This window comes from Lagenorhynchus albirostris, chromosome 4, assembly GCF_949774975.1.
Source record: "Lagenorhynchus albirostris chromosome 4, mLagAlb1.1, whole genome shotgun sequence".
NCBI classification, from domain to species: Eukaryota; Metazoa; Chordata; class Mammalia; order Artiodactyla; family Delphinidae; genus Lagenorhynchus; species Lagenorhynchus albirostris.
In genome coordinates this window covers 31,781,029-31,806,995 of record NC_083098.1, presented here as the reverse complement: position 1 = coordinate 31,806,995, position 25,967 = coordinate 31,781,029, and the positions used below count along the sequence as shown (strand labels likewise).

Genomic DNA, 25,967 nt, shown 5'->3' with positions numbered 1-25,967 from the left:
GTGATGAAATTAAGAAACATGGCCAAAGTGATAATCACATATTGAAGAGTATGTTCTGTATGTACTCAAATGGAAAAGTGCTTGTGTGTGTGTGTGTATGTATATGCACACACACATACACATTACTTAGTTAATAAGTATTTTTAGGCTGTCTGCTAAATTAAGCTAAATTAAAAATCAAGTAGAAGTCATAATTCCCTGTTAAGTGTATTTGGGTTAGAGTAACCAATAAAGATCACTTGAAGCAGTTCCTTCAGTAAGTGTTATAATGTATACAATAACTTTTGCCTATCTGCTATAGCGTTCAGATCATTTTGGTAATGGTGAGAGACCCAGTAGCCTCTTTGAAAGGACCTTCCAGTGAAGACACTTTCGTTGTATTCTGTTCTCAGCTCTTTTTCATTATTTCACGTTTTGGGGAAATAAAGCATGGAATATAAAGAAATAAGGGTAGGAGATAGAAGTTCTTAGAGTATTTGGGAAAAGGAGGCAAAACCCATGTGTTGTCGTGAGCACCTTCCATCAGACTTTCTTCCACTCTGCCTACTGATGGCTGCTTAGCCTCAGTACATGTCCAAGATGCCATCATCTTGGAGCAGTTCTTCACCAAGTATGCATTGGCAGTAGTGTGTTAACTCTTTGTCAAGTTGCTCTTAGTAAATTCCCACAAATAAAGTGTATCAGAGTACATAATTAGCTGCCTAGTTTGTCTTTTCTTTCTCTGTGTCTATTGTGAGTCTAACATAAATTTCATCCGTACATCACACATTTGCGTACTGAAATAGCCCAGGAAGCATCCCAAAGATTTCTTAACTACCAATACTTCTTGCTATATATGTAGAAAACCCTATTTCATTTTCTATAAACTGGAGACCAAGATCTCCCTGTGGTTAAATTGCTGTTACCAACTCTATAGTTGTGTGACCTTGGGAAAGTTACTTAAACTCACTGTGCCTGTTCCTTATTTGTAAAATGGGTTAATAGTAGTACCTACTTCTTAGGGTTGTTAACAGTTTCAGTGAGTTAATATAAGTAAAGCACCTAGAAGAGTGCCTGGCATATAGTAAGTTCTCTTCCCTGTATATTTCATTTTCTTAAGGGATCATTTTTTTTAAGAGTTGATTATTCAAAGCTGAATAGTTTATAGTATCTTTGATAGTGAGCACTGAAAGAGCACTCAAGTCAGAATGACATCTAGTGTTTATTTTTCCTTTATTCTTTTGGTTTAAAATATTGCCATGTGTGACAACATTTATTTCTTCCTCTTTCTAGGTCTGTGTATTGTCGTATAAATTGAGCAATTTTATTTATCAGTTATATTACTTTGTCATTTTTTTATTGATTTGTCTGTCCTTCCCTCTGAATTGGGGAGTTCTTCCAGAATAGAGACTACATCTTGCTCAATTTTGCATTCTTTTTTGCTTGGAGTCTGGCTTTCAGTAACCTTGGCTAAATATTTCTAGAATGTGGTAGGTCTAGATCTATAAAAATAAAATGTTTGAGTCACTGTTTAGTTTTTTTCCACCTCTTGTTTCATTGTTCAGAAAATAGAGAACCATTATATGACTCAGGATTCATTTGGATTAGACTGATAATATTGAAATGAAATGTGGGGTTAGAAGCTCACCATAAATTTTTCTCACAGTAATTTCCTTTTCCTTTGCTACATATATATAAACACACAGAGTGAACTTCACAAAGTTAAGGTCTTTGAAATAAATGAATTGGTGGGGAGTAAATTACACCTTGGCCTAACAAAATCTGTTTATTATAATTGTTCAATAAAAGCTAGTTGAGTAAAAATATCTTAGAAAATACCATCTAATTTTAGTCTTGGTTTTTTACATTGTGATCATGATGATTAATATCACCTCATTCAACATCCCTGGAAAAAATTCTAAGTTCTTAATTTGCTGTTTTGTCTCCTGATAGAATAACTCTAAAGGAAAGGCTTAAAATGAAGAGGGGTGTGTGTGTCTCTGTGTGTGTGTGTCTGTCTTTATCCTAAGAGCTAACAAAATATTACAATTTTAAGAATATTCTAAACTTCAACATCTTTTTGCTAGCTTTAACTTTATATTCTTTGGTAGATTTAAGCTGTTCCTCATAGAATTTTTTTTTCATGTTGTAGAAGTTTGAACATGCATTGACTCAATAAAAATAAAATTTAGATTTAGTTTTTTGAAGTGGTCTCATACCACCATGTAACAGTTTCCAGCAGACCAGCTGTGTGCACAAGGCAGTTCTTAATTAAGTTGTATGCAAATTTGTTTAATAGTCAGCATGCCATCACTACATACCATGCTTTCATGCAACTGGTGGGGAAAGCCTGATATCCATCCTACAGAAAGAACTGTTTAGAGTCATGTATCAAGTGTGACAGACTTTCAAAGTTAATTTGTAAACATTTGGAGGCCTCAAGTATTTATAGGTAAATATTTTTTAAGTTATGTGCTAAATTTTAAAGAACTTTTTAATAAAGAAAATGAACTTATAAATGAAATATTTCTATTACAATAGTCTTGCCAAGATATCAAAGTACTCCTAGTCATTTGCAATCTTACAATTCATTGCGAATAAAAGACTACTGTAGATCAGATACTTTTTCAAATTAATAGTTATTTTGAAAATGTTTCCATGACGAAATTATGTCAAACCCTACTCATGACTATTTCCAGCAATATTTCTTTGTACTCAGATTTTATTTACTGAATCTTCACAGTCTTTTGGAATCTCCTGAAAAGGTAGGAGATCATGTAAGTGTTATGCTAGTCATATAATTCTTGATAGTTTCAAAGTAAAGAATGCAGTTTGTTAAATTATAGGTACAGTAATTGCTTTAAAATGTAAATTGATGTTTCTCAAATGAATATTTAGAATCCTCCTTTTTATATGTAGTGGGGGCATGATTACAAGGTTCTTCCCTACTCACTTGACAGCTACATCAAACACTTGAATACTTAAAGAGCAGGCAAGCGACTCTAAAATAAGTAAAGAATTGATTAAAGATCACTATGATGTACACTTTCTAGAGGAAGAACCCGGTGTGATTTATGTTTCTTACTGACCTAGCACCAATGTGGAATAGGTACTTAATAAATGTTTTTAAGTAAGGGAAATAAGTTCAGGTTCACAGACCTTGATTCTTGACTGGAGTTTGAAGAGAATGGTTTAAGCTATCCCTTCTCATTTTGAATTCTTCTGGAAATTTTTTAAGATATTTGGAAAGAGATGTTATGTTTTAAAAAGTGCAGTAAGTTTGAATCTGGACTTTATGTGTCTGCTAGTCAAATATTTATAATTGAACATAATTATCAAAATCAGTAAGCCAACTAATAGAAGACCACAGAGTTGAGAATAACTTAGTATTTTAGGTTAACCAGGTCCTGGATGACAACATGCTAGTGAAAGTATACGTAAGAGTGTAACGGAGGCTGTACTAAACTTTAGTTGAAGGCTTTTTCCAACCTTAAGATTCAGTGATTATGTTCTGAATTCCTTTATGATTACAGAGAAGCAGTTTTAAAAAGTGTACCATGGATAAAATCATTTCACCTCCAATAACTAAGGGTGACCATGTCTTTCACCATTGTAGACATTTGCTAAAGTAAGGCTGGCAGATGCATTAACAATCTACAGAGATCTGAGCCCAGTATCTCTCTCTTTCTCAAAAAGAGTAAATTATCAAATTTAAAGATAAAATCAGGGCATAGAAAGTGGAAGAGCAAGGAAATAGAGATGATATGGTAGATACCCTTTCATTCTTATAGAATGGAGTTACTAGATATAAAGGCTTTAGAATGGTGCTTGGTTCATGGTACAGAATAATTAAGTATTACCTACTATTCCAATTCTCTTCCTTTTCCAAGTTTAAGAATCTTGGAATAGGTGCTAAGTTTGAGAATTAGTATGAGGTGACAAGTGATAAGGGAAATGGAAGAGTAGTTGGACATGAAAGAGTTGAAAAGATTTTTATGCATTTTCTCTATATGTCTAATTTCAGCAAGTGAGAATTAATTACTTTGTGAGTGGTCTTCAATTTTATATACGTTTTTTAAATATAAAAAATAATATTAAAACATATACACAGAAATTGTGTATTCTAGAAATCCTCGGAATCCTCTAATGGCTTCACATTGCACTAGAATTCCTTAAATCCTAACTCTTGACCGTGGCCAAGATCCTACATGATCTGGCCCTTGGTTACCTCTCCATCTTCATCTTGTACCAGTCACTTTACCTAGCCAGATTGGCCTTATTCTTGCTGAGTCTAGACTCTACTCCATTTTGACTTAAAAGTTGTTTCCTGGGTAATACCTTTCAAAATTAGCTACAGTTCTCTACTACCCTCTGTTAACTACTTACTTCTTTCATAGTACCTACCCTGTTTTATTTCTCTCTTAGAGCTTAGCATTATATGAAATTATCTTTTTCATTTATTAGTTTATTTATTGTGTGTTTTACCCCACTCCAGAATACAAACTGTATGAGACTAGGGAGCTCATCTGCATTGTTTGCTACCTTATACCCAGTGCCTGGAACAGTTGTTAGCACATAATAAGGAATACTGGTTTATTGACAAGTTAAAAGAAAAAGAAGGAAAATCTCTTATTAAGCAATTTAGATGACCACCGTGCACATTTTTATATATTTATGTAGGCTTTTCCCCATCCATACACATGTGTGCGTGCACACACACACACACACACACTTAAATATACGTGTATATATTTTCGAAAGGACCATACTTTTTATCATGTGTTTGAATCTCACAACTCCTGCTTTACAGTAACCTTTCTCCTAGTTTTGTATATGGTGAACAGTTTCTGTGCCTTCAGAATGCTCTATACTGAAATCTGTTCCTTAGCAGGAGGCTTTGAGTCTGGAGGCTGGAGGGGCAAGGCATGGGAAGAAAGGGCTGGGAGTGGAACAAGACAAAGTATTTCATTTTCCAAGCAAGCTGTGTTTTTGAATAGTAGAAGTCCTTTTGGCCACATGTTGGTGAGAATGAGTCAGGTATCCACCTTGGCCCTGAGTTACATTTTTTATTGTCTTTTCATAAAGTTTTTTGGTGAATATGACATTTGAATGTTTATTTAAGAACTCTCATATCTGTACCATCCCCCCCTATATTCAAGAGTACAACCTGCCTTTATATATGATTTCTGTATGAGTACCTTTGGAAACAGAAGGACCCCTTCATAGTCAGTGTTTGTAACTAAAATAAAAGGTCTACAGTCTTCACACCCACACAGTAAAGTTCTTCTTGTACAGAAAGACACATATTAGCCCTAAAATGGAAGAATGAGTCATGGCAGGAAGTACTTTTGAAGAAACCATTACTAGTAAGTTAAAGGCTATTTTAACTGTAGTATTAAGTGTTTGAATTAGGAGATAATAGTATTAAAAAGGTTATTCCCTAATGATCCTTATAAAAACTAGTGACTGCTAAAAGTCTTATAGATATTGTCAATCCTTCAAGTTAATGATTGTGGCATTTCCACATATATCTTAGGTCCACAGATGATAATTTCCTTCTATCTCCTCAACATCTACCAAACTTCTGTCTTTTAAATTTAGAAGCAAGATCGTATGTTTTATGAAATCTCAGACTAGTTAAATGATTTCTCCATTTTCTGACTTCTTACACTACCCAATTTGGCACTTGATATCCAGTCAAATATTGTTCTCTATGTCTCTTGTCTTGCCAGTTGGATTTTAAGTATCTTAGGGGTGGAGGGTTATTGCAATGTTTTTATTTGACTTCGGTATCATTTTGCAGATAGTGGGTGATTTTTTCTTAATTGATTGATTTCATTTAAGCTAACTCTTTCTCTCAGTTTCTGTTACCTTTTCCCCAATTACCATGTCTTTGCCTCAGATTCCCAAGTGTAGCAGAAGCATAGTTACATAGACCTAGATATTCATTCCATGAACTGAATAAATAAAGATTTAGTTGTGGTTTGCATATTTCATTGATATTTGCAATTAATATGCATATATCGCAATATATATTTGCAAAATATAACACTTTTTTCCTTCTTTAGTAATGTCTGATTTTTTTAGCTGGACTTGAGCCCTCACAGAGCTAATGCAAATCAGTTAAAAGTAGTGAACCTGGGACCTGAGCCTACGCCTCTAAAATAACTGTATGACCCTGAGCAAGAAAATTCTCTACCTTACCTTTCTCACCTGTAAATAATAGTTATTATTTTATAGGGGCACCTCTGTGTTTTCACAATGACTCTGTGGCCTAGGTTGGTAAGGTAAATTGTATTACCACCACATTTAAGAGAAAACTGGAACTCATCATGGTCAAATAACCCCTACCGAGGTTAACACTCTAGTAATGGCGTAACTGTTGTTTAAACTCAGATTTCTCCGATTCCAAAACTTAGGTTCATTCCACAAATGAAGGAGAATTAGATTAGGTGATTTCCAAGATCCCTTCTAGTTCTACACTCAATGGCTTCCTGCTATTAGTGGTTTTTTTGTGATTCAGTGGCTATAACTTTTTTACTTCTTAGCCTTTATCTCTTTTCTCAAAGCTTTTTAATCATGACTAGTAGCTGGTATAAGAAATTAATTTCAGAATTTTAAGCAGTGCTTAAAATGAAAGGTTATTTTAATATTAAAATACAAGGTTGATATACCACATCTATAGGAAATTTTTCTCAAGCCAGGTAAATATATTTGAACATTACGAACAGCAGCAGTAAATATCCAGTTGGATAAAGAAAGAAGAGCAAATGTGGTTCTAAGCAATACATGGAAGGAAAATTGATTTCATTCTTTCTCCATGTTAATTAAATTCATTCCTGGGTCGTATTTGCTGTTTTATTTTTCTTGAACTTAACCTTTTAAAAAATAGTTTCCCATGATATTTTTCTTACTTTACTGAAGGGATTACTACAAAAAAATTTATAATAAAAATTTGAGAGAAAACTCCTAGGTATGAATTCAAGATGCTTACTGGTAGTTTATTTTGGATTCTAAGCATGAGATTTAAAGATTAATTGCCTTCTAGATAATTCAGGATAAACTCCAGAGTGACTTACCAACTTTGTCAAATTATTGCAGATGTTGCTTGTCTACAAAGAAGTATTGTAAGTAATGTTTTGGTATGTGTAGTAAGTCTCTGACAGCTCTATAACAATATAAATTTTAGAAGAGCAAACAAACAGAGCTCCCATCTTCATTATTTTATTGTGTGCCTGTGATAAATAGAACTCTTAACTTGCATTATTGTGTGAAATTCTATATGTGTCTATATTTATTTATTGGTAGATACATATATTTGTGCATGTTTATCAGATCAGTAATTTGGCCCAAATTAAGGGATGAAAAAAACCTTTATCTTGAATCAATATTGTAATTTGTGTCAAATCTTCAGGGGCTGCATTTTTATAAAGAAAGTTATAAATATTTTAAACATCAGGAATAAGAAAAAAAATTTTAAGTACCACTCCTACAATCATAGTTATCTTAAATTTTTTTTAAACCAGTCTAAGCTGTGAAACTTTGATTTGCATTTTGATTTACTGAGGTTAGGATTTTGTATATTATTATAAGCATCCCCCTCACTTCCCAACAAGTATATTTTAAACAAAGTTGTTATATATTACAATATTTAGTGTTTGGGATATTTTCTAATGCAGTCGTATTTTAATATTTGTTTCCTTGGATGGTAATTTCAAACTAAATCTGGCTTACCTTGTTTCGTTTTACATATTCTCAAAAATTTTTTTGAACTAATTTCAGTGTGAGTTCTAAGAATCAGATGTGTATATGTATCACCCTATTCTCTGTCTTAAATTGAGCATAAATTCAATGGAAGAAAAAAAAGTTTTTTAAATTATGTACTATCCTGTGCCTGACACATAGTTGGTGTAAATAAATGCTTAATGAATGAATAAATGTGAAAATAGCTTATTGATCAATACTGCCACCTACTTGTATTAGGGAAAATGTAGGTGCTGGGCATACATCCTATTTTAATAGATAATACCTGTGATAGAACAGGTTTATTAACTTGCCAATTTCAGTTGTGAACCTTTTAATAAGAACTTGCACCCCAGAAACCTGATGACTGTGGGTTAGTGAGATTACAAGTTTGTTTCAGCCTCAACATGCTTGCCATTCCTTTCTTTGATGTTGAAATCCCAAACTGTCTCTAATCTAAATTCTGTGCTCAGGGCAAGACAGCTAACTATTCTAGGTGGTTTTCTTAGTGTAACATCAGAGTAAAGAATGTTGTCATAATAGTAATGAAGAAAATCACTGACGTACAAATATAAACACATTATCCTATTATTATAAAATGGAAATAAAATTTTAAATGTTGGTAAAGTAATGCAAAGAACCAATAGTATTTATAGTATCATCAACTAATTATAATACAATAGTTGGACTTTTAGCACTAAGTATAATTTAGTACTAGTTATATATTTATGCTTTAGAAAAATGATGCCATGGTTGCTACTACTTGCTTGTATGGCCAGTGATTCAAAACTATTAATTATTTGTTATATATCATTTTTCTGCTATGTCTTAGAAAGCTGTGAACCTTTGAGTGGTAGGGGAGAGGGATGTATAGAAATTACAATGAGGTATGATAAGTGCAATGGAAGAATATATTTAAAATCGAAATAATGAACTCTGAGAGTCAAGGTGAGGAAAAGTACTCTATTAATGACTCCTTCCTCTGTCGACACCATGTATAAGATACATACTTCTCTGAAGACACATGATACATGAAGACTGTTTTACTGTTTGTATTTTTCTCACTATTTACATGTAGATTATTTTTTGTTTCTGCCCATAACCACAGCTTGCTCTTCTGAAAACGTAGTCATCCCCACCAATTGCTTAGAAAGAGCCGTTTCTCTTATACTAGCTCACAAGTTAATCGTTCTACTGCTACTGTTTCCCAGAGGCTTACACTCTGGGGCAGTACATCTTCATATCATTGTGCTGTTTTTCAGTTTTCAAGCTACTGCTCTCATGCATTGCTCATACACCTAGCTCAATGGAGTTGTGATGAAATGAGCACTGAGTCTGAATTAGCAGATAGGCTATAATCTAAGGACTTCATTGTTAGTCACTCCCTTACTAATAGATTTTCAGCAAGGTTTATAGCACGTCAGTCAGCACAAGAAATAATTCTTTATAGAATGGGAAATTCATTGCTTAGCTGATATTACATGAAGATTTAGTTTATTGTAGTGAAAATGATATTGAATACACTGAGATATTAATTCTAAAAATGTGGATGAGAAACACAAGTATTTTCTTAGCTATAATGATTAACTAGCTTTTTCAGTGAACTTAGTAGCTAACATTCTAGCATAAAGCATAAAATACTTTTTTTGGTAAACTTATTTAACATAGATTATGGACTGACCTCAGTTTTACAATGTTTCTGTCTACCACAGAGATAAGATAGAGAAAGATTCACACACAAAGCCTTTTTCAGTCATATTAGTAAAAACGTTAAATCTGTGAATAAAGTTTTAAATGTTTGTATTTTAGCCAAGACTCCCAGAAACAGGAATTTGAGAATGATTTCATTTGCTTTGTTCATATATAGATTATGATGAAAATAATATAATAGATCACAATTTTCATTCCTAGTACTTTAGAGAATATTGAAAATCATTCATTTTTATTCTGTTAATTTGAAATCTACTTAGAGACTTGGTTGACTAGCTTTGCTTAAATTCTTTCTTCGCAATTCAAATTAACATTATAAACAAGATATATGGGAGAATTGTTTAAATATTTGGAAAAATTAAGTCTTTGTGAGTATTTATAAGCATACACATTCTCACTTAAAGGATAAACAAACTAATGAAAATCATTTCCAAGTGGGAACCATGGTAGATGGGTGGGTGGGGGTGTTGGAGAGTCTTCTCAGTGTTTACTTTTTGCATATCATTTTGATTTTTGAGCCAGATAAATATTTTACCTGTTTAAAAATAAAATATGAATACACATACCTACATATAAACATACATTTGTGGGAATCAGGTTTTCCTGTAACTTCATAGCCATACATAGGAGCCATATGACCAGAAGAGCATTCCGTTGAATGTACAAAGTTAAGATATTTTCTTCTTCAATTATCCTAGATTTTGAGACGGCATTCCTGGTTTATTAAAGTTGGTCGGTGTCCTCAACTGAGTAGACTTAATTTGAAAAGGTTAGTTCAACTAGAGGTAGGACATGATTTCAGTTGAAGTCAAGGTATATACCAATATGTGACTGGTAGGTAGTCTCTTTGTCCTCCGACAAGCTTTAGAGGAAATTTCAGGTGTTCATTTTACAATTAGTTTCTTCAGACCGCCCAGAATGGCGGGAGGGGGTATCCTTTTTTTTTTTTTTTTAAAATCCTGCGTGCTCTGAAGCTCTAATAAAAGGGTTTATGGGTCTGTTCCTAACATTGGGATTTTTTTTCCTAAGAGTAAGAGATTTCTTTTTAAAAGGAACTTTCCTTTGAAGTAAGCTAATTGTTTATTTAGAAAACTAACTTTTGCTGGGTACATGTACATATTGTTTCTGAGGGTAAGAATTAGTTTAAGAGCCAGGAAGGGGATTTTTTTTTTTTAAAGATAATATGTAGACTATAACTTCCAGGAGAAGACCCAAGATGTACATTTTCATAAAATTTTAGATTATCTTATTTATGTTTTAAAGTAAAAGACAGGAGGGAGACAAGAGGGAGGAGATATGGGGATATATGTATATGTATAGCTGATTCACTTTGTTATAAAGCAGAAACTAACACACCATTGTAAGGTAATTATACTGCAATAAAGATGTTTAAAAAAATATAAAGTAAAAGAGGTTATACTGACTTAATGTCTTAATTAAAAAGGTAAACATTTATTTTTAAAATTATACTACTTTATGCAGTATTTAGAATCATTTTTCTAACAAAAGTCATTTATTACCATAGTAGAGAGTATTAAAATGTAGTAAGTCAAAATAGTATTTCTTTTTTCCTGAAGAAACTTTTTAAGTACTTAAGTAACTATAGGCACACAGTTTGCTTGTAATAAAGAACATTAATGGGGAGGGTAGGAGTTAATTAACTAGGCCCTTAATAATGGGCCTTTCTAGTCCAAGGAATCTTATAATTGCCTCTGAAGCTGGTTTTGTAGCAAGTTGAGTGATGAAATATCTAGATTTGCGTAGTAGTCATTCTAAGAAAAAAGGTTGCCTTCAGGCAAACTTTAGTACCTTTACTATTCTATAAAATAACTTTTTAATGATAAGCAGTACACATTGTGAAAGTAAGTTTAGAGGTAGAAATCCAGTGCCTCCTGTTTACTCAACAGTAAATGAACAAATAATTATAAGACTCTCCAATGAGCACAGTTTTTGCTCTCTTGGGAGAAACAGAACGTTTCAGCCAGACTTTATATACTTAGTTTGTTAATCATAAAAAGATATTCTCATGATTAGTAAGGATTGGCAGTGTGTGGTAATTTTCTTGAAGACTATGTTTTAAATGAATGGAATGGGAAAGCAAAGGGAATATTTACATTAAATCTTAATGTAAGAAATATACAGATTGAAGTATAACTTATTACATAATTTCTGCAAATGTCGTATGCTCCAAACTGGTTTACCTTTTTGTAAATTGCCCCAAAGAATATCTAATTCCTCCCTTTGGAATTGCCCATTTTGGACCGTCCAAGCTACTTGAAAAACCTAATCCAGGACTGACTGCAATAGGGTAGCAGTTAGTGAAAATAGACTGCTTTGCTTCCGTTGGGAGGACCATATGAAAATATATTCCATTTTCAAAATGTTTCTGAAAGGACTTATTTGCGGAAACGATGCTTGCCATTTAAAACTCTTCAAAAATGCAGGTTTTACAAAATACAAAAATAACCTCCTGAAAGTTTGAAAGGGGAGAGAGGGGGCTGTGGTATGGGGGCGGTCTCCTTCGTTGCCCACCTCCTCCCTCTGTTCAGCGCGCTGTGTGCTTACGGGTTCCCTGGAGCGGATCACCATGTAATTGATGTGCAGTCTGCATTGCTGAATCCTGGACTGCACCATTCTGTGTTCAAGGGAAGATGTAATCTGATCCCTCTGCTGCTGAGGGAGGAATCTGTTCAGTCCAGGCTTTGACAGGGCATAGTCTCCTCCAATAATCTTCTCGGTTCTCTCTCATTATTCCCTTGAGTTCTCCTCAGTCAAGCTGCATGTATGTATGTGTGTCCCAAGAAGCGGTTTGATACTGAGCTGCATTTGCCTCTACTGTGGAGTTTTGTTGCCGGTTCTGCTCCCTAATCTTCCTTTTCTGACGTGCCTGAGCATGTCCACATTAGAATCTGTGACATACCTACCTGAAAAAGGTTTATATTGTCAGAGACTGCCAAGCAGCCGGACACACGGGGGCACAGAATCACTGAAGGGGAAAAATCCAGAAAATATGGGTTTCTACGGCACACTAAAAATGATTTTTTACAAAGTAAGTAAGCTGTTTTCTTCCTGTGTTGTATGATTGTGTGTGTGTGCCTGCCTGGGAAGGAAAATCTGTATCATCAGAGATGGCTGCAGTATCCTCTAATTTTGGTGGGTGGCTGGATGTCTGATATACTGTTTTATATCATGAATGTAAGCAAATAATGGAAAGACAACATAAACTGGAAAAAGCTTTACATTTAAAATAAAATGTACATTTTAATGTGAGAATTTTCCTCTAAAAATATATTCAGACTTTAGAAATGTGGCTCCGTTAAATGCTGACCTGGAAATACTCTATCCTTAGTTAGCTTTTAGTGAACCTTTTGCCTGTAATTTTTCTATACCTTATATATAGGTTTTTCTTTTTTCTTTAGTTACCTCTCTTAAAGTCTAGAATTGCTAGAATATTGGGGATTTATATTTAAAGAGGTTATATTTACTTTTGGTACCCTTTCAAAATTGCAGGATTGATTTTTGGTTCTAAAGTCGGTATTTTCAGTAAACAATATAATATTTAAAAGACATATAGTCATACAGAAAGTGCTTTATTTTATAAAATATTCTAAATTTAAAAATCCTTTCACAGCAGTTCCCTTGATATGAATTTCAGGCATTTTTATTCATTGAAGGGATTTCTAAGATGGAAATAAAGTTTGCTTTAGTGGCAAATGGCATTTGCACCAATGTATTTACAAGATATCCAGGGAAGTTCTGAAAGCCAGTATTACAAACTTAATTACAGTGAATATCAAAGTTTATCATAACAACTTTGAAAATGAGGGTTTGTGGAAGTTATAAAAAAATAGATTTTTAAGGTAATCTGTACTGACTGACCTTCCTGATGGATACTTTTGTGTGTATGTGTACATGTGTGTCTGTAATTTATATATATGCAAGCATGTGGCTACCTATGTATTAAAGTATTTATTTTTGCCTTTTATTAAAATTATTTGGAGAAAGAAAATAATGGGTTTTGAGAGGAATCACTTTAAAACAATGTTATGAGCACAGAAACTTCTGAAGGGTTGAAATAAGACCAATTCCGTTTCTGTCGGTATTTCATGAACTAAGGTATAAATTGTGGATGAGCTTGTCGTATGCTCACCTCTTGCCTCTAACGTTGTAAGATTATCCCTGTGTTTTAGAATACTTTCTTCATGATGATAAAAACAGTCTTTATTACCCAGAGTGTGGTTCAAAAAGCTTTTAGTCTTGTTGCTTCTCTCTGGTATTTACAGTGTGGCATGCTGTGTTATGACGTTCCCATGTGAGGAATAGGTAAGAAAATAAGGCTGCTGCAAAGCAAGGGTTTTCACCTTATTACAAAAATGAGGGTAACTTTCTATCACTCTGGGATTCCCCCGCTTCCATCATTTTCAATGATACAGTAATTAATTAGCAGACACAAATCTTAGAGGGGTTGCTGAAATAGAGAAAGTTGAATCTTCTCAGATCTTATTTTATAGTTTTATAACATATCTATAGTAAGATGACCTCAGTTAACCAATAGTAAAATATAAAAATATATATATTTCAATATTGATGACGACAAAATATAATTCTGAATATATTTACAATATTATATACCTATATAGCATAATAAAATACTTTAAAACTACAGATGTCGGGTATACCTTACAAAGATGCATAACTCATTCTTGTTAAATCTTTCTGTTTTTCTTGTTGGTTTTCAAGTTAGAATATTTTGTCCTGAGTGAGTATCTGTCAGTAGAGCTATGTATTCTGTGTGAAATATCAATTGATGGCTTTTTTCCTACCGTTATTATACCATCTCCAGATTTCCCTCTTATTATGGACTTACTTATTTGTACTGTCTTCATTGCCCATATTCATTGCTTTATGCCTTATCATAATTACTTTTCAAGAGCATTTTATTTACATTATTTTCCTTACCCTTTTATAATAATATGTTTTAAATTCAGTGACTATTACTTCCATTCTGATTTTGAAATTTTGAATTTGTTGTTTATCTTTCTTAAAATACGTTTTTAAAGGAAAATGTAAATCACTAAGAACAGTATATTAAATATGGTTCTTTTCTGTGTGGGTTAACATGACATGTTCCTCTGTGTTGGTTCTTAAACGAGAAAATGTGAAAGGTATAGTACTCTCAAGGAATATATACGATGGATATCAATTTTTAAATCACCATACACTGTTCTTCTGGACAAATATTAGGGGGGAAAATTCACCTTTCCAGTCTTGTAAAGAGTAAAACAAAGTAGAACTAATAGAAGAAAGTATGAAACATTTATTTTCTATATTAATTAACTATGCCTAATTAACATTGAGGGCATTTGAAAACTTAAGAATTTTTTCAGTATTACTGATGCTAACATTAAGATTTGATAGTTGGACAGGTGATTTTTTTTAAACATATCTCATTTGTTTTACCTTATAGATGAAAAGAAAGTTGGACCATGGTTCTGAGGTCCGCTCTTTTTCTTTGGGAAAGAAACCATGCAAAGTCTCAGAATATACAAGGTAATATTAAGTATAATAATTCATTCTCTCATGATTCTCATGTTTCTTTAAAGAGTTGATGATTCTGTCACTAATGCTGTTGACTGTTTTAACACATTTTGAGATCACTGAAAGTTGAGAAACATACATTTTAAATAAGGAGAAGAATGACTGCCACTGTGGCTTTATATTACTAATACATTGAAGTAAGACACAAGCAGAAGTTCTCTTATCTACAAAATTTTTAAATCATAATTTTTAAGGAATTCTAAAAAGTAAATCGTAAAATATGGATATGAGCAAATGTATCTTGTTACTATAGCAACAGCTGTTCTAGGGTGGATAGTTATATATGCATAACTGAAGATACATTTGTTAGCAGTGAAATAGACCACACAATTACTAACTGAATCTTATTTCATGAGATTACTATGTTAGAAACTCCCTTTATTTGCTTCGTAAGTCTTATGTTTTTAACACATACATTTCCACACCAGTAGAATAGTTTCCTTAACAACTAAATACAACTGTACTCTTGTTTCCTGCACCATTCCATCATTTTTGGATTTTGCATCAGTATAAAACTTTTCCCACTCTCACGCTAATTAGGCTAACTTAAGCACAATATCTATTACCCAGCTAATTAAAAATGGCTTTGGATGTCATTTGGAATGTGGTATTTTAAAATTTAAATGACAAAAGCATCTTAAGGGTTTTATGGGGGGTCTTTTTTGCATAATTGTCACTTCTTCAAATAACTGATTGAAAGTTATAGAAACCATAAGAACTTCATTATGGTGACATTTCTTTTTTTTCCCCTCAATATTTTGATTTAGATTTATTTTTACTCTTTAAGATACAATAAAATTAACATTGCTCAGACATAAGTTTATGTGATTGAACATTGTTACAGATTGCATCTCTTTTTTCCAGGGAACCAGTTTATACTTTTACTTCATTCAGTTGTGGAAAATATTTCTTTCAGATGCTCTTTGGTGAAACTTAGAAATCATAATAATTAGAGTAGTTTTATATACAAAAATGATACAAAAGAGAAAAATAAAGCTATTTCTTGGTTACTCAGGAAATGCTTTTTGTGTGATGATCCCATGTTAATTGTTCCCTTCCTCCCTCTTATGTAGGCTTTGCCTTTTGAAAATTTCACTGTGTTTTGGCACTTCCGCCAGAGGGTGTGGAGTGATAGACAAGTGAAACTATTCACTTCATTTTTGTTTTGTTTCTTCTAATCTTGATAAACTGTTTCTTGGATGAGATAGTTGAGTTTAATGTTTAAAATGTGCTGTTTTTTTTAATGTATAGATTTCAGTTAACCATATAATTTTGGTCTTCAATTAATATGGCTAATGCCAGGGCAAAAGTATTAAATGGTTCAGTTGTTTTTAAGGCAGTTTATAAATGACTGCTGAATTTTTACCACAGAACACATTTTAGTAAAATTTTTCTTTAGTTGCCGACTTTTTTATTGAGAAAGTACCTGCAAAGGTGAAAGTTTTATTTTTAGCCTTTTAACACATAGTCTTACTAAAGCAAACCAGACAGCATATTGATTGCCGTGTCTTTTTGGAGACTTGATCAGTGTATTTTTGATGTTCTTTAATTTTGTTGAAAGATTTTCTAATAATAAGATGAAACTATGATTTTTCATCATTTTTGTTAGAAAATTTAAGTTATAATCACATCCTATTTCATTTCAGAGAAGAAAATAGAGCTTACCTTTGAAATTTGATAAAAGAAAAATAGATTTAGTTGTTGAATGTTAGAGACCATCTTAGATGTATAATGCTAAAAGATTTAAAGGTGGTAGATATGAAGATTTTTCTGTATTATCTGGTGACTGAGATGCATTTTTAAGCAAATAATGAGATATGCTGGATAAAAAAGAATTGGAGTTGTTTCATTAGTAATTTTTCAGAGCTTGATAGTTAACTGTTAGGATATAATTTATACGTTCTTTGGATTTAAAACACTTTACTGTCATAGCTCAATAAAATGAAGATTATTTTACAAACACGGTTTTGTTACCTGAATCTTTCTGCTCCTTTTTTTCCACGTGTCTCTAAGATAGAGATGTTCAGTACTTACCTCGAGTTTAACTAATTTAATTAGGCATTGAAATTAGAAAGCAAAGTTTAATATACTAATAACATAGTTCTAACTACTTTTTCTGCTATTAGGCATTTTTAGGAGAGTTGAACAATTTTAGAGATAGATCATCTCTTATTTTACTAGTGGCAGAATTAATTGAATTTCAGGTTTGTGGTGTTTTTTTTTTTTAACTGTCTCAAAATTTAAATTATTGGCTAAAAGTATTTAGCCAAAATGATCTCATTTTACAGTATTTAATTTTGCATATAATAAAATAAGTTCTACCTACCTACCTGTTTGAGTAAACACATTTCTAATCAAGGCTTATTCCTGTTAAATATTATTTAGACTAAGCTTAATCATAGCAATAGAAATTAGAGAGGAATAGACAAATATTATAAATAACTTAGAAGGCATCTGGGGCAAACTTAAGGAATAATGTGACTAGTGAAATGTCTAAAACATTGAACAGACTACTGCTACATATGATTTTTTTAAAGCATTAATAATCTCACACCCCTTTTTGTGAAAGAAATTTAAACTTTTGTTTAATTATGATGCTGAAGACCAGACATAGGCAAGTGGAACCTGAATCTTCTAAGCAAATATTTTAACATTATTTGTATGTTACCAACAACTTACAGTTTTGCCATAGAGATTCTGTCATTTGGTTGCAATTAGCTGTGCCGGGATAAAAACAGGTGGTTATGTAGGAGGGAGGAAGCTTACTCTACAATAGCAGAAAAGGTTTTGTGCATCCTTGCTCTCTGGGAACAAGCAAATAAAAATAATAGTTTGATTGATGTTTGAAATATGCCATGTCATCCCATTCTTATTAAACTAGAGCCCATTATTCTTAATAAATATCTGTCTTTGTCTCCACTCTTGTATTTTCTTGTAGTACCGCTGGCCTCGTACCATGTTCAGCAACACCGACAACTTTTGGAGACCTGAGAGCAGCCAATGGCCAAGGGCAACAACGACGCCGAATTACATCTGTCCAACCACCTACAGGCCTCCAGGAGTGGCTGAAAATGTTTCAGGTGACATGTCTAAACACAGTACTTGAAATGCTTCACTTATTTGCTGCAAAAAATAAGGGATTATTCAGCCATGAAAAGGAACATGCTACACCATGGATGAACCTTGAAAACCTTATGCTAAGTAAAAGAAGCCAGACACAAAAGGCCACATAATGTATGATTATATGAAATATCCAGAACAGGAAAATCCATAGAGACAGAAAGGAGATTAGTGATTGAGGTGATGTTAGGAGGGCAGGTTGGGACTAACTGCCGATAGGTATGGGGCTTCTTTTGGGAGTGATGGAAGTTTTCTGGAATTGGATAGTGGTGATGGTTGCACAGCAAGATGGGTGTGCTGGGAACTATTGAAGTGTACACTTAAATGGTGAATTTTATGTTTGTGAAGTATATCTCAATTAAAAATGTTATTAAAAATAAGGGAACTCACTTTAATTTTTAGGTATATTAATCAAGAGAGTCCAGTGCTTGTTTTGTGTAAGTGTGCATTTGCATTGTTTATTGCTTTTTAGATAATAAGACCTTTCTTTTTCTCCTTTATGTTTGGGTTTCTGGTATTACTGAATGTACTTGTTTTCTAAACTGCACTGTTTGGAAGTTAAGCATTCTAAGAACTCTGCCTATTAGTCACTAGTGGTAACTTATCCATCACTGTTACCCTTGTAGCCTCCAAGAGTTGATGCAGCTTCTTTCCATCAGTGCCATGCTTGTGTGTGGCTTACTGTGCTCAAAATTCTGATTACTATATTTTACTAGCATTTAAAGTTTTGGGAATTTTACCGGGAAGTTCAGCTACAACCAAACCTTGAATCTTATGAATTTTATAGCTCATGATAGTGATATTAATTGATTTATCTTTTCTTCTAGTGAGATAACAGAAGTCAAGTATTTAGCAAAGTAGTTGGCATCAATTAAACACTTGGTTAATTATTCCTTGTAAATAGTGAATAATATAAAGTATGTAAAGTGAAGGTATCTCTGATACTAGCCACTGTACTAATGTAAAATGAATATATTTCCTTACCTCTGGCTACTTTATTGATGGTATTTTATGAATCCATAGAGGAATAATGGTTGAAATAGAAGATATTGCATAGATTTTATATGATATTTCATATTTTATGGTGTCCATTTATATAAATCCCAATATTTTAAATACCTGGGCAATAACTAAGTAAATGTCCCAGTTTTTTTCTTCTGGAGCTGGAAAACTCACTTGAAGCAATGTTTATTTAAAATGGATTTTTAAAATTGTTTTCTACCCTTCAGGTGATTTCAGAGAAATTAGGATAACTTCTTTTTTCGGTTGATAACTGAAAGGTTAGAGCAGCACGTCTCGACAGGGGGCAAATTTTCCCTTGGTTGAAACATTTTTAGTTCTTACAACTGTCTGGGTCGGGGGTAGGACACTGCTGGCATCTGATGGGTGGAGCCAGTGTAAGGAACAGCCTCCCCCAACACAAAGTTATCCAGCCCAAAATATCAATTGCTGAGGTTGAGAATCTATGGCTTCGAGGCATAAAAGTTATACTTCACTGTTACAATAATGTTATGAACCACTACAGTTACAAAGATTTTGTGTTTTATTTTCACAGTCATTTGTTAATTAAACTTACCTTTTCTTAAGGATCATTCCCTCCCCTCATCTGAGTTCTTTTATCTTAGGTTCATGATTTTTAAATTTTATTTTAATTTTTTCCTACACATGCCCTCAGAATTCTAAATTATTTGTCACATCCTTTTTTTTTTTTTTTTTTTTTTTTTGCTGTACGCGGGCCTCTCACTGTTGTGGCCTTTCCTGTTGCGGAGCACAGGCTCCAGACGCGCAGGCTCAGCGGCCGTGGCTAACGGGCCCAGCCGCTCCGCGGCATGTGGGATCTTCCCGGACCGGGGCACGAACCCGTGTCCCCTGCATCGGCAGGCGGACTCTCAACCACTGCACCACCAGGGAAGCCCCTGTCACATCCTTTTAAAAAGAGATGTATCCCGCCAATTAGAGGTGAAAATAGCACTCAGACACTTACAAAGCCTAAAAAAAATGCTTTAAAGACTTGCATCATCTCTGATTAAGCCAAGGAGACAGGAATATGGGTGTGGATTGTCATGCTTACACGCACATGTAGTGTGAGCAGCACAGCACTTGAGAGTATGCAGAGGCTGATTTCATATCATTTTTATAGGAAAGTACCAACATGATGGAAAATTACACTATTAGTAATAGTTTTATCATCATTGTAGACAGCCTCCAAAATGTTTATTTTATATGCAAAGCTTTATTTCTTATCAGAAGGTAGTCTAGACTGCGATTTATTTTGTATGTGGTATGGACCTATTTTTTTTCAATGTTTCAGAGGCCCAGAATATTCTTTGCTAGCCATTTAGGGTTTTTTTTTTTTACCAGTTTTAAGAGAACTATCTCAAATACTGATATATAAAATATAGTTTTACGAGAACTATCTCAAATACTGATATATAGTAGGGGGCATTTGTGCTCTATTTTGCAGTGAGGGTGTTTTAGGGAGTCCTTTGTACAATGTTGGCTTGTTTATTAGCTCACTCATGCTTTTCTTAATGAAACGTCCTCGTGTTACCACATACTGTATGTCATCAAATCAGAGATACCATAGATTATTAGATGCATCCCAAATTTAGAAATGTTCATTGTAATTTTAAAAACTTGTTTTTTTAGAATTAATGATATTCAATAAACTATATTAGGCTAGCTTTTGTCCTATAAAAAGGCCCATTTGATCACTTTTCATAGGAGAAGTAGAAAACTTGTTCTCAGTTAATAGGAATAACATAGAATTATCCCTGCAGGTGTAGTACTATATTTTTTTTTCACATACATATTCTGTAGCAAAGAAGTTTACTAGCAACAGAAGGTCAGCTAGACAGGTAGATCAAGACCTTAATCCTTTGAGTACCATTTCTACCTTGACACACCCAAGACCCCATTGTGGTACACTGCCCTTAATTTTCAGGGCTGGTGCCAAACTAACTAGAAATGAATCCTTTGCCTAAAGGCTTACAATGCTTTAATGCTTAACTTGTAGAGAGAGATAATTTCATAGTAAAGTGGGGGAGTCATGAGTTGACCTACGTGGTATACTTGAGGGACAATTAAACTGGCATGATTTCTACAGATGTGCTATGCGGGCATTTAATGATGACTTTTCTGTGGCATAACAAGCAAAATGGGAGAGCTTGTCCCCTTACTGTTCTGCTATTCTTCCTAAGATGGTGGTACAGCATTGTTTCGGTCCAGCTCCATCTATTCTGACAAAGTACTCTGTACTCAATTTATAAATTGAATGAGAACAAATGATACACCATTTTAGGAAAAGGGAAACTGAAACAGAATGCCACTCTAAAATAGAAGTACCAATTAAAAACAAAACTAAAAAAAAAAACAACAAATTTTGTACTGTTTGAATTTTCAGTTGCCCTTGATTCTGCTTTTTTTGGCAGCCCCAGGTTGATGCTTTCAGATTGTTAATTTGGGGGAAGAGGATTGGTCACTTTTTTATTTTGTTTATGTCATTTGAGTGTAAATATATAGTTTTTCACTTGCAAATAGTAGACTAGGTAAAGGCACCAATAACATTGACATTCTCTGATGTTGAAATTGATATTCAGAGGTATCCTGATATAATGAGAAGCACTTTGACTTAGAAGAAAAAGCTCTTAGTACAAATTCTGGCTTTCCCTCTTAATAACTGGGTAATTTCATTGATATTATGTAACTACTTTTGCCTGTGTTCTTATCCTCTGTAAAATAGATATAACACTAAAAAGTTGTCGAAAAGGAGAAAACATGTAAATGTGCTTAAAGCTGTTCTTGGAAATACAGTGGAAACTCAATAAATGTTAGTTTCCTCTCTTGGTTAAGAAATAGCCTTTGTGAACCTCAGTTTTCTCAGGTGTTAAAAGAAGCTATTAACACTAGCTTCATGCAAATGTCATCAGATTAACATTATTAGCATTATTTTAATCAAAGCATATTTGTATTGTATTAAAATTATGAATGTACTTTGAAAATGCCTGTTATACTCCATAATATTTTTTTGAATGATAAAGTAGAAAATACTTCTGTGTTTTGAAATTAAAAGTGGAGTAAAAACTATTCCTTTGAAGGACTTAATCAAGTTTTATGGTAACACTTAGAAATTGTACATGTTTTCTAACTTATTTGGATCTCTTTTATTTGCTAGCCAACGACATGTTAAAACAGCAAGGTACCAAAAGAAAATGAATTCAGTAATACTTTGCCATTGTATTTGAAACAGTATGATCAAGAAGTCCTGTTGGGTGATGAAGAGTTAAAGAAAGTCATGTATTTAGCCAGAGAAGACTAAGGGAAAAATGTTGTTTCTGTCTAACGTTTTAAAGACTTTTGTATAAAAGTAGAATCAGACTGATTCTTGGTTTCTTCAGCAAACAAAACCTGAATCATATTCTTTGAGTCAGATTTTGGTGTAAGTTGAACTTAACAATTTGAACTGACCCAGAGTAGAATGGGAGCTAGTAAGTCTCCACTCCTGGAACTGTTCAAACAGACTAAGTAACCATCTTCTGGAGGTACTAGAGAAGTGAGTTCTTTACCACATGAAATGCAGGTGCTAGACTGCCTAAAGTCATAAAAATATATATATCTGAATGAGATACCACCAAGGATCATCCAGACTAATAACCACTGCTGGTTTGTGAATCATCCACATCCATACGGGATGAGTTGGTTATTTAAAGCATAAACTGCCCTCAGCCCCACCATGACCACTGAATCAGACTCTTTGATGGTGGGCTGGGGGACTCCATGATTCTTGCACCACTCAGACAGCACTTGGGAACCCCTGGTATGGCCAAGCCCCTCATTATACAGGTGGGGTCTCTGAGACGCAGACTCATTAAGGGGCTTCCCTGCAGTTCCACAGTGAGTTTACTGGTGAAACCTTGGCCCCTGATTATGGCTCAGTGCTCCTTCTACTCTTCTCTACTACCTTCAGGTATTCTCTGATTACCTGAAATCAAATACGGCTTCCATGGGGAATTTTCAAGTTTGCATTTGCAATTTTGTCCACAAATTAAATTTTGTTTATCTTGATTCTTTCTGATTTTGGAATGTTTTTCCTATCCCTTTCAATGTGTTCCCAGTAACTTTACCATGAAAGACCAAAGGAACGTGCTTTTTTCTTTTCCAGAAGAACTACTTTTCAGAGCAGAAATAAAATAATTATCAGAATTTACAGCACTTTTTCAGATAAAGAAACTAAAGCCTGCAGAGGTAAATTGTAACCTGATTAGTGGCAGTTATCTTCTCCAAAAGTTGTGTTTCCTGATCCCCAATTCGGTATTCTTTCCTCCAGTCCTCATTAAAGATTGGTGTGGGTTCAACAATCCACACCGATAATAATAAAATGTTCTTTTATTTTAATATAGTCATTAACTGCAAGGTTTTCAAGTTAATACATCCTTCCCTTGCTGTTAAATCGTGTATGTATCAAAACTGGGAACCAGTCTCGGAACCAGACTAAGCAAGCAAGTCCCAGTGATACCATCAGGTACATAGATTAGAAACTTTCTCAAGAAAGAGGGGTTTTTTTTTTGGTTTTCTTGGTTTTTTTTGCTTTTGCGGTATGCGGGCCTCTCACTGTTGTGGCCTCTCCCATTGCGGAGCACAGGCTCCAGACGCGTAGGCTCAGCGGCCATGGCTCACGGGCCCAGCCGCTCCGCGGCATGTGGGATCTTCCCAGACCGGGGCATGAACCTGTGTCCCCTGCATCGGCAGGCGGACTCTCAACCACTGCACCACCAGGGAAGCCCAAGAAAGAGTTTTAAGATAGCATTGGTGCAGTATTTCCTGACTCTTTGGGGATTCATTCATTTATTCAACAAATATTTACTGAGTATCTGTCAGGTGCTAGGCCCTAATTTGGATCTGGGATACAGTAATTAACAAAACAGACAAAAACCCTTTTTTGGAGAACTTAACTCTAGTCAGGAAAGGGAGGGGGTTGGGGGATTTCAAACTGGTTTGCAGTTTTAGAAAATTGCACAGAGAAGGTCTCAGAGAAGGAGGTAGGGAAGTAAAGCACGTGGGTGTCTAGGGAAAGAATAGTCCAGGGATCAGCAAGTGAAAAGGCTCTGAAGCAGAGCATGCTGGGTGTGTTTGAGGCACAGAAAGAGTATCTATGGCTAAAGTAGAGTAAGCGAGGGAAAGGAATAGGAAATTAGAACCTTGTAGGCCAACCTGAAAACTTTGGTTTTTGCTTGGAGTGAAGTGGGAAGCCACTGGAGGGCTTCAAGCAGAAGAGTGAGTGAGTGACTTTTAGCACGGTCACTCTGACTGCTTTGTGGAGAACAGAACTAGGAGGGCAAAGGTGGGAAGCTGGGAGACTGGGTAAGAGGTTATAGGAATAACCCAGGTGAGAGACAATAGTAGCTTAGACCAATGTAGTAATAGTCAGATTCTGGGTATATTTTGAATTTTAAGGTCTTAGAATTCACTGATGGATCAGAACTATCTGATGGTGAAAGTAAGAGAGTTGGGGATGACTCCAGAGCTTTGGGCCTGAACAAACTAATATAATAAGAGTTACATCTTACTGAAACAGGGAAGATTGTGGACATGCATATTTGAAGAGAAAGGTCATGGATATAGTTTCTATTACATACCCAAGAATACATGTTGAATAAGCAATTTTATAAACAGGTCTGGAGTTCAGGAAAGAAATCCAGGCTGGAGAGAGAAAAACTAGGGACTACATGGTCCAGACCTTTGCTGGAACCATCTAAGAGATGTGACTTAAAGTAATTGGACTGTCAAATATGTATGGTCGGTGAAAACAGTCTCATTTACTTTGTAGATTACAGCTTGTTACTAATCTTTGTCAGTTGTATACTTTTCAGTAAAATGTCACAAAGTAACATCTGCTGAATATATGTATAATTCAAATTGAAATATAATTTAAATTTTATTTAACTTATTAAATATTATCTTAAAACAGAATAAAAATATTGTTTAAAGTCTTAGAAGCATTTTGCTCTATGGGCATAATTTTCATCATGGACTTTGCCTTAAATATATAGAAGTTTCTGACACAGTTTCTAACATTTACCTAAGGTCTGAATTGTTTATCTTCTGTTCTGGCTTTTTTCGTTCTATACTCCAGCCCCTAAAATCCTGGAAAGGATATTTTTTCATCTGTTAGCAGTTATATACCATGTATTGATACTGTTTTTCTATTCCTTCCTTTTTTAAACACTGTAATAATACGTTAACTGAAAAAAAAACAAAACATGAAACTTGTATAGTATATTAACCTTTAATTAGAAATATTCATAATAGTTGTAATTTATATAGAATAGTAATATATTAAATTATATAGAATATAAATTATAATTAGTAATATAAATAGTAATATGTTAAAAGATGTTTCACTATCTTTTTACCATAGAAGATCACATACCTTTATTTAACCATAAATATTTCCAAATATTTCCAAAAATATCTGTAAAGCTGGCGTTCATATATGCAAAGGAGATTTAAAAGTTTACATTAAAATTATTCTATCAAGTGTCTTAATTAAAGCTGCATTTTAATCAAGTCAGCATAGTTATCCATCACCCAGAATGGGCATGTTTTTATACTAGTGTCCATGAATTCTTATAATGTAGATGGAGAGGAACAGCATATTATAAAAACCCACCTCAAATCCTGTGAGGAATATAAATCAGTAACTTAGAGTTTATAGTATTGGTACTGTCAGGGATGAGTGGCGATTGATCAGCAAGAGTTTTGTCAAAGAGGTATTAAGTTTTGAACCAGGATTTTAAGCTATGTGAGGGAAATGGAGT

At 33.9% G+C, this 25,967-nt stretch overlaps 1 protein-coding gene across 7 annotated transcripts in view; it reads left to right on the top strand.

The window, feature by feature from the left end:
• Positions 1-25,967, top strand: part of FBXW7 (F-box and WD repeat domain containing 7) — a 207,780-nt gene that overhangs the window by 162,990 nt on the left and 18,823 nt on the right. For 6 of the 7 annotated variants that reach the window (XM_060147787.1, XM_060147785.1, XM_060147784.1 and 3 more), the window contains 2 exons: positions 14,900-14,982; positions 17,969-18,110. In XM_060147787.1, coding sequence (XP_060003770.1) covers positions 14,900-14,982; positions 17,969-18,110 — 225 coding nt within the window. Of the gene's footprint in view, positions 1-12,220; positions 12,482-14,899; positions 14,983-17,968; positions 18,111-25,967 lie in introns of those variants that run through there. The other variant, XM_060147788.1, reaches the window with a different exon arrangement.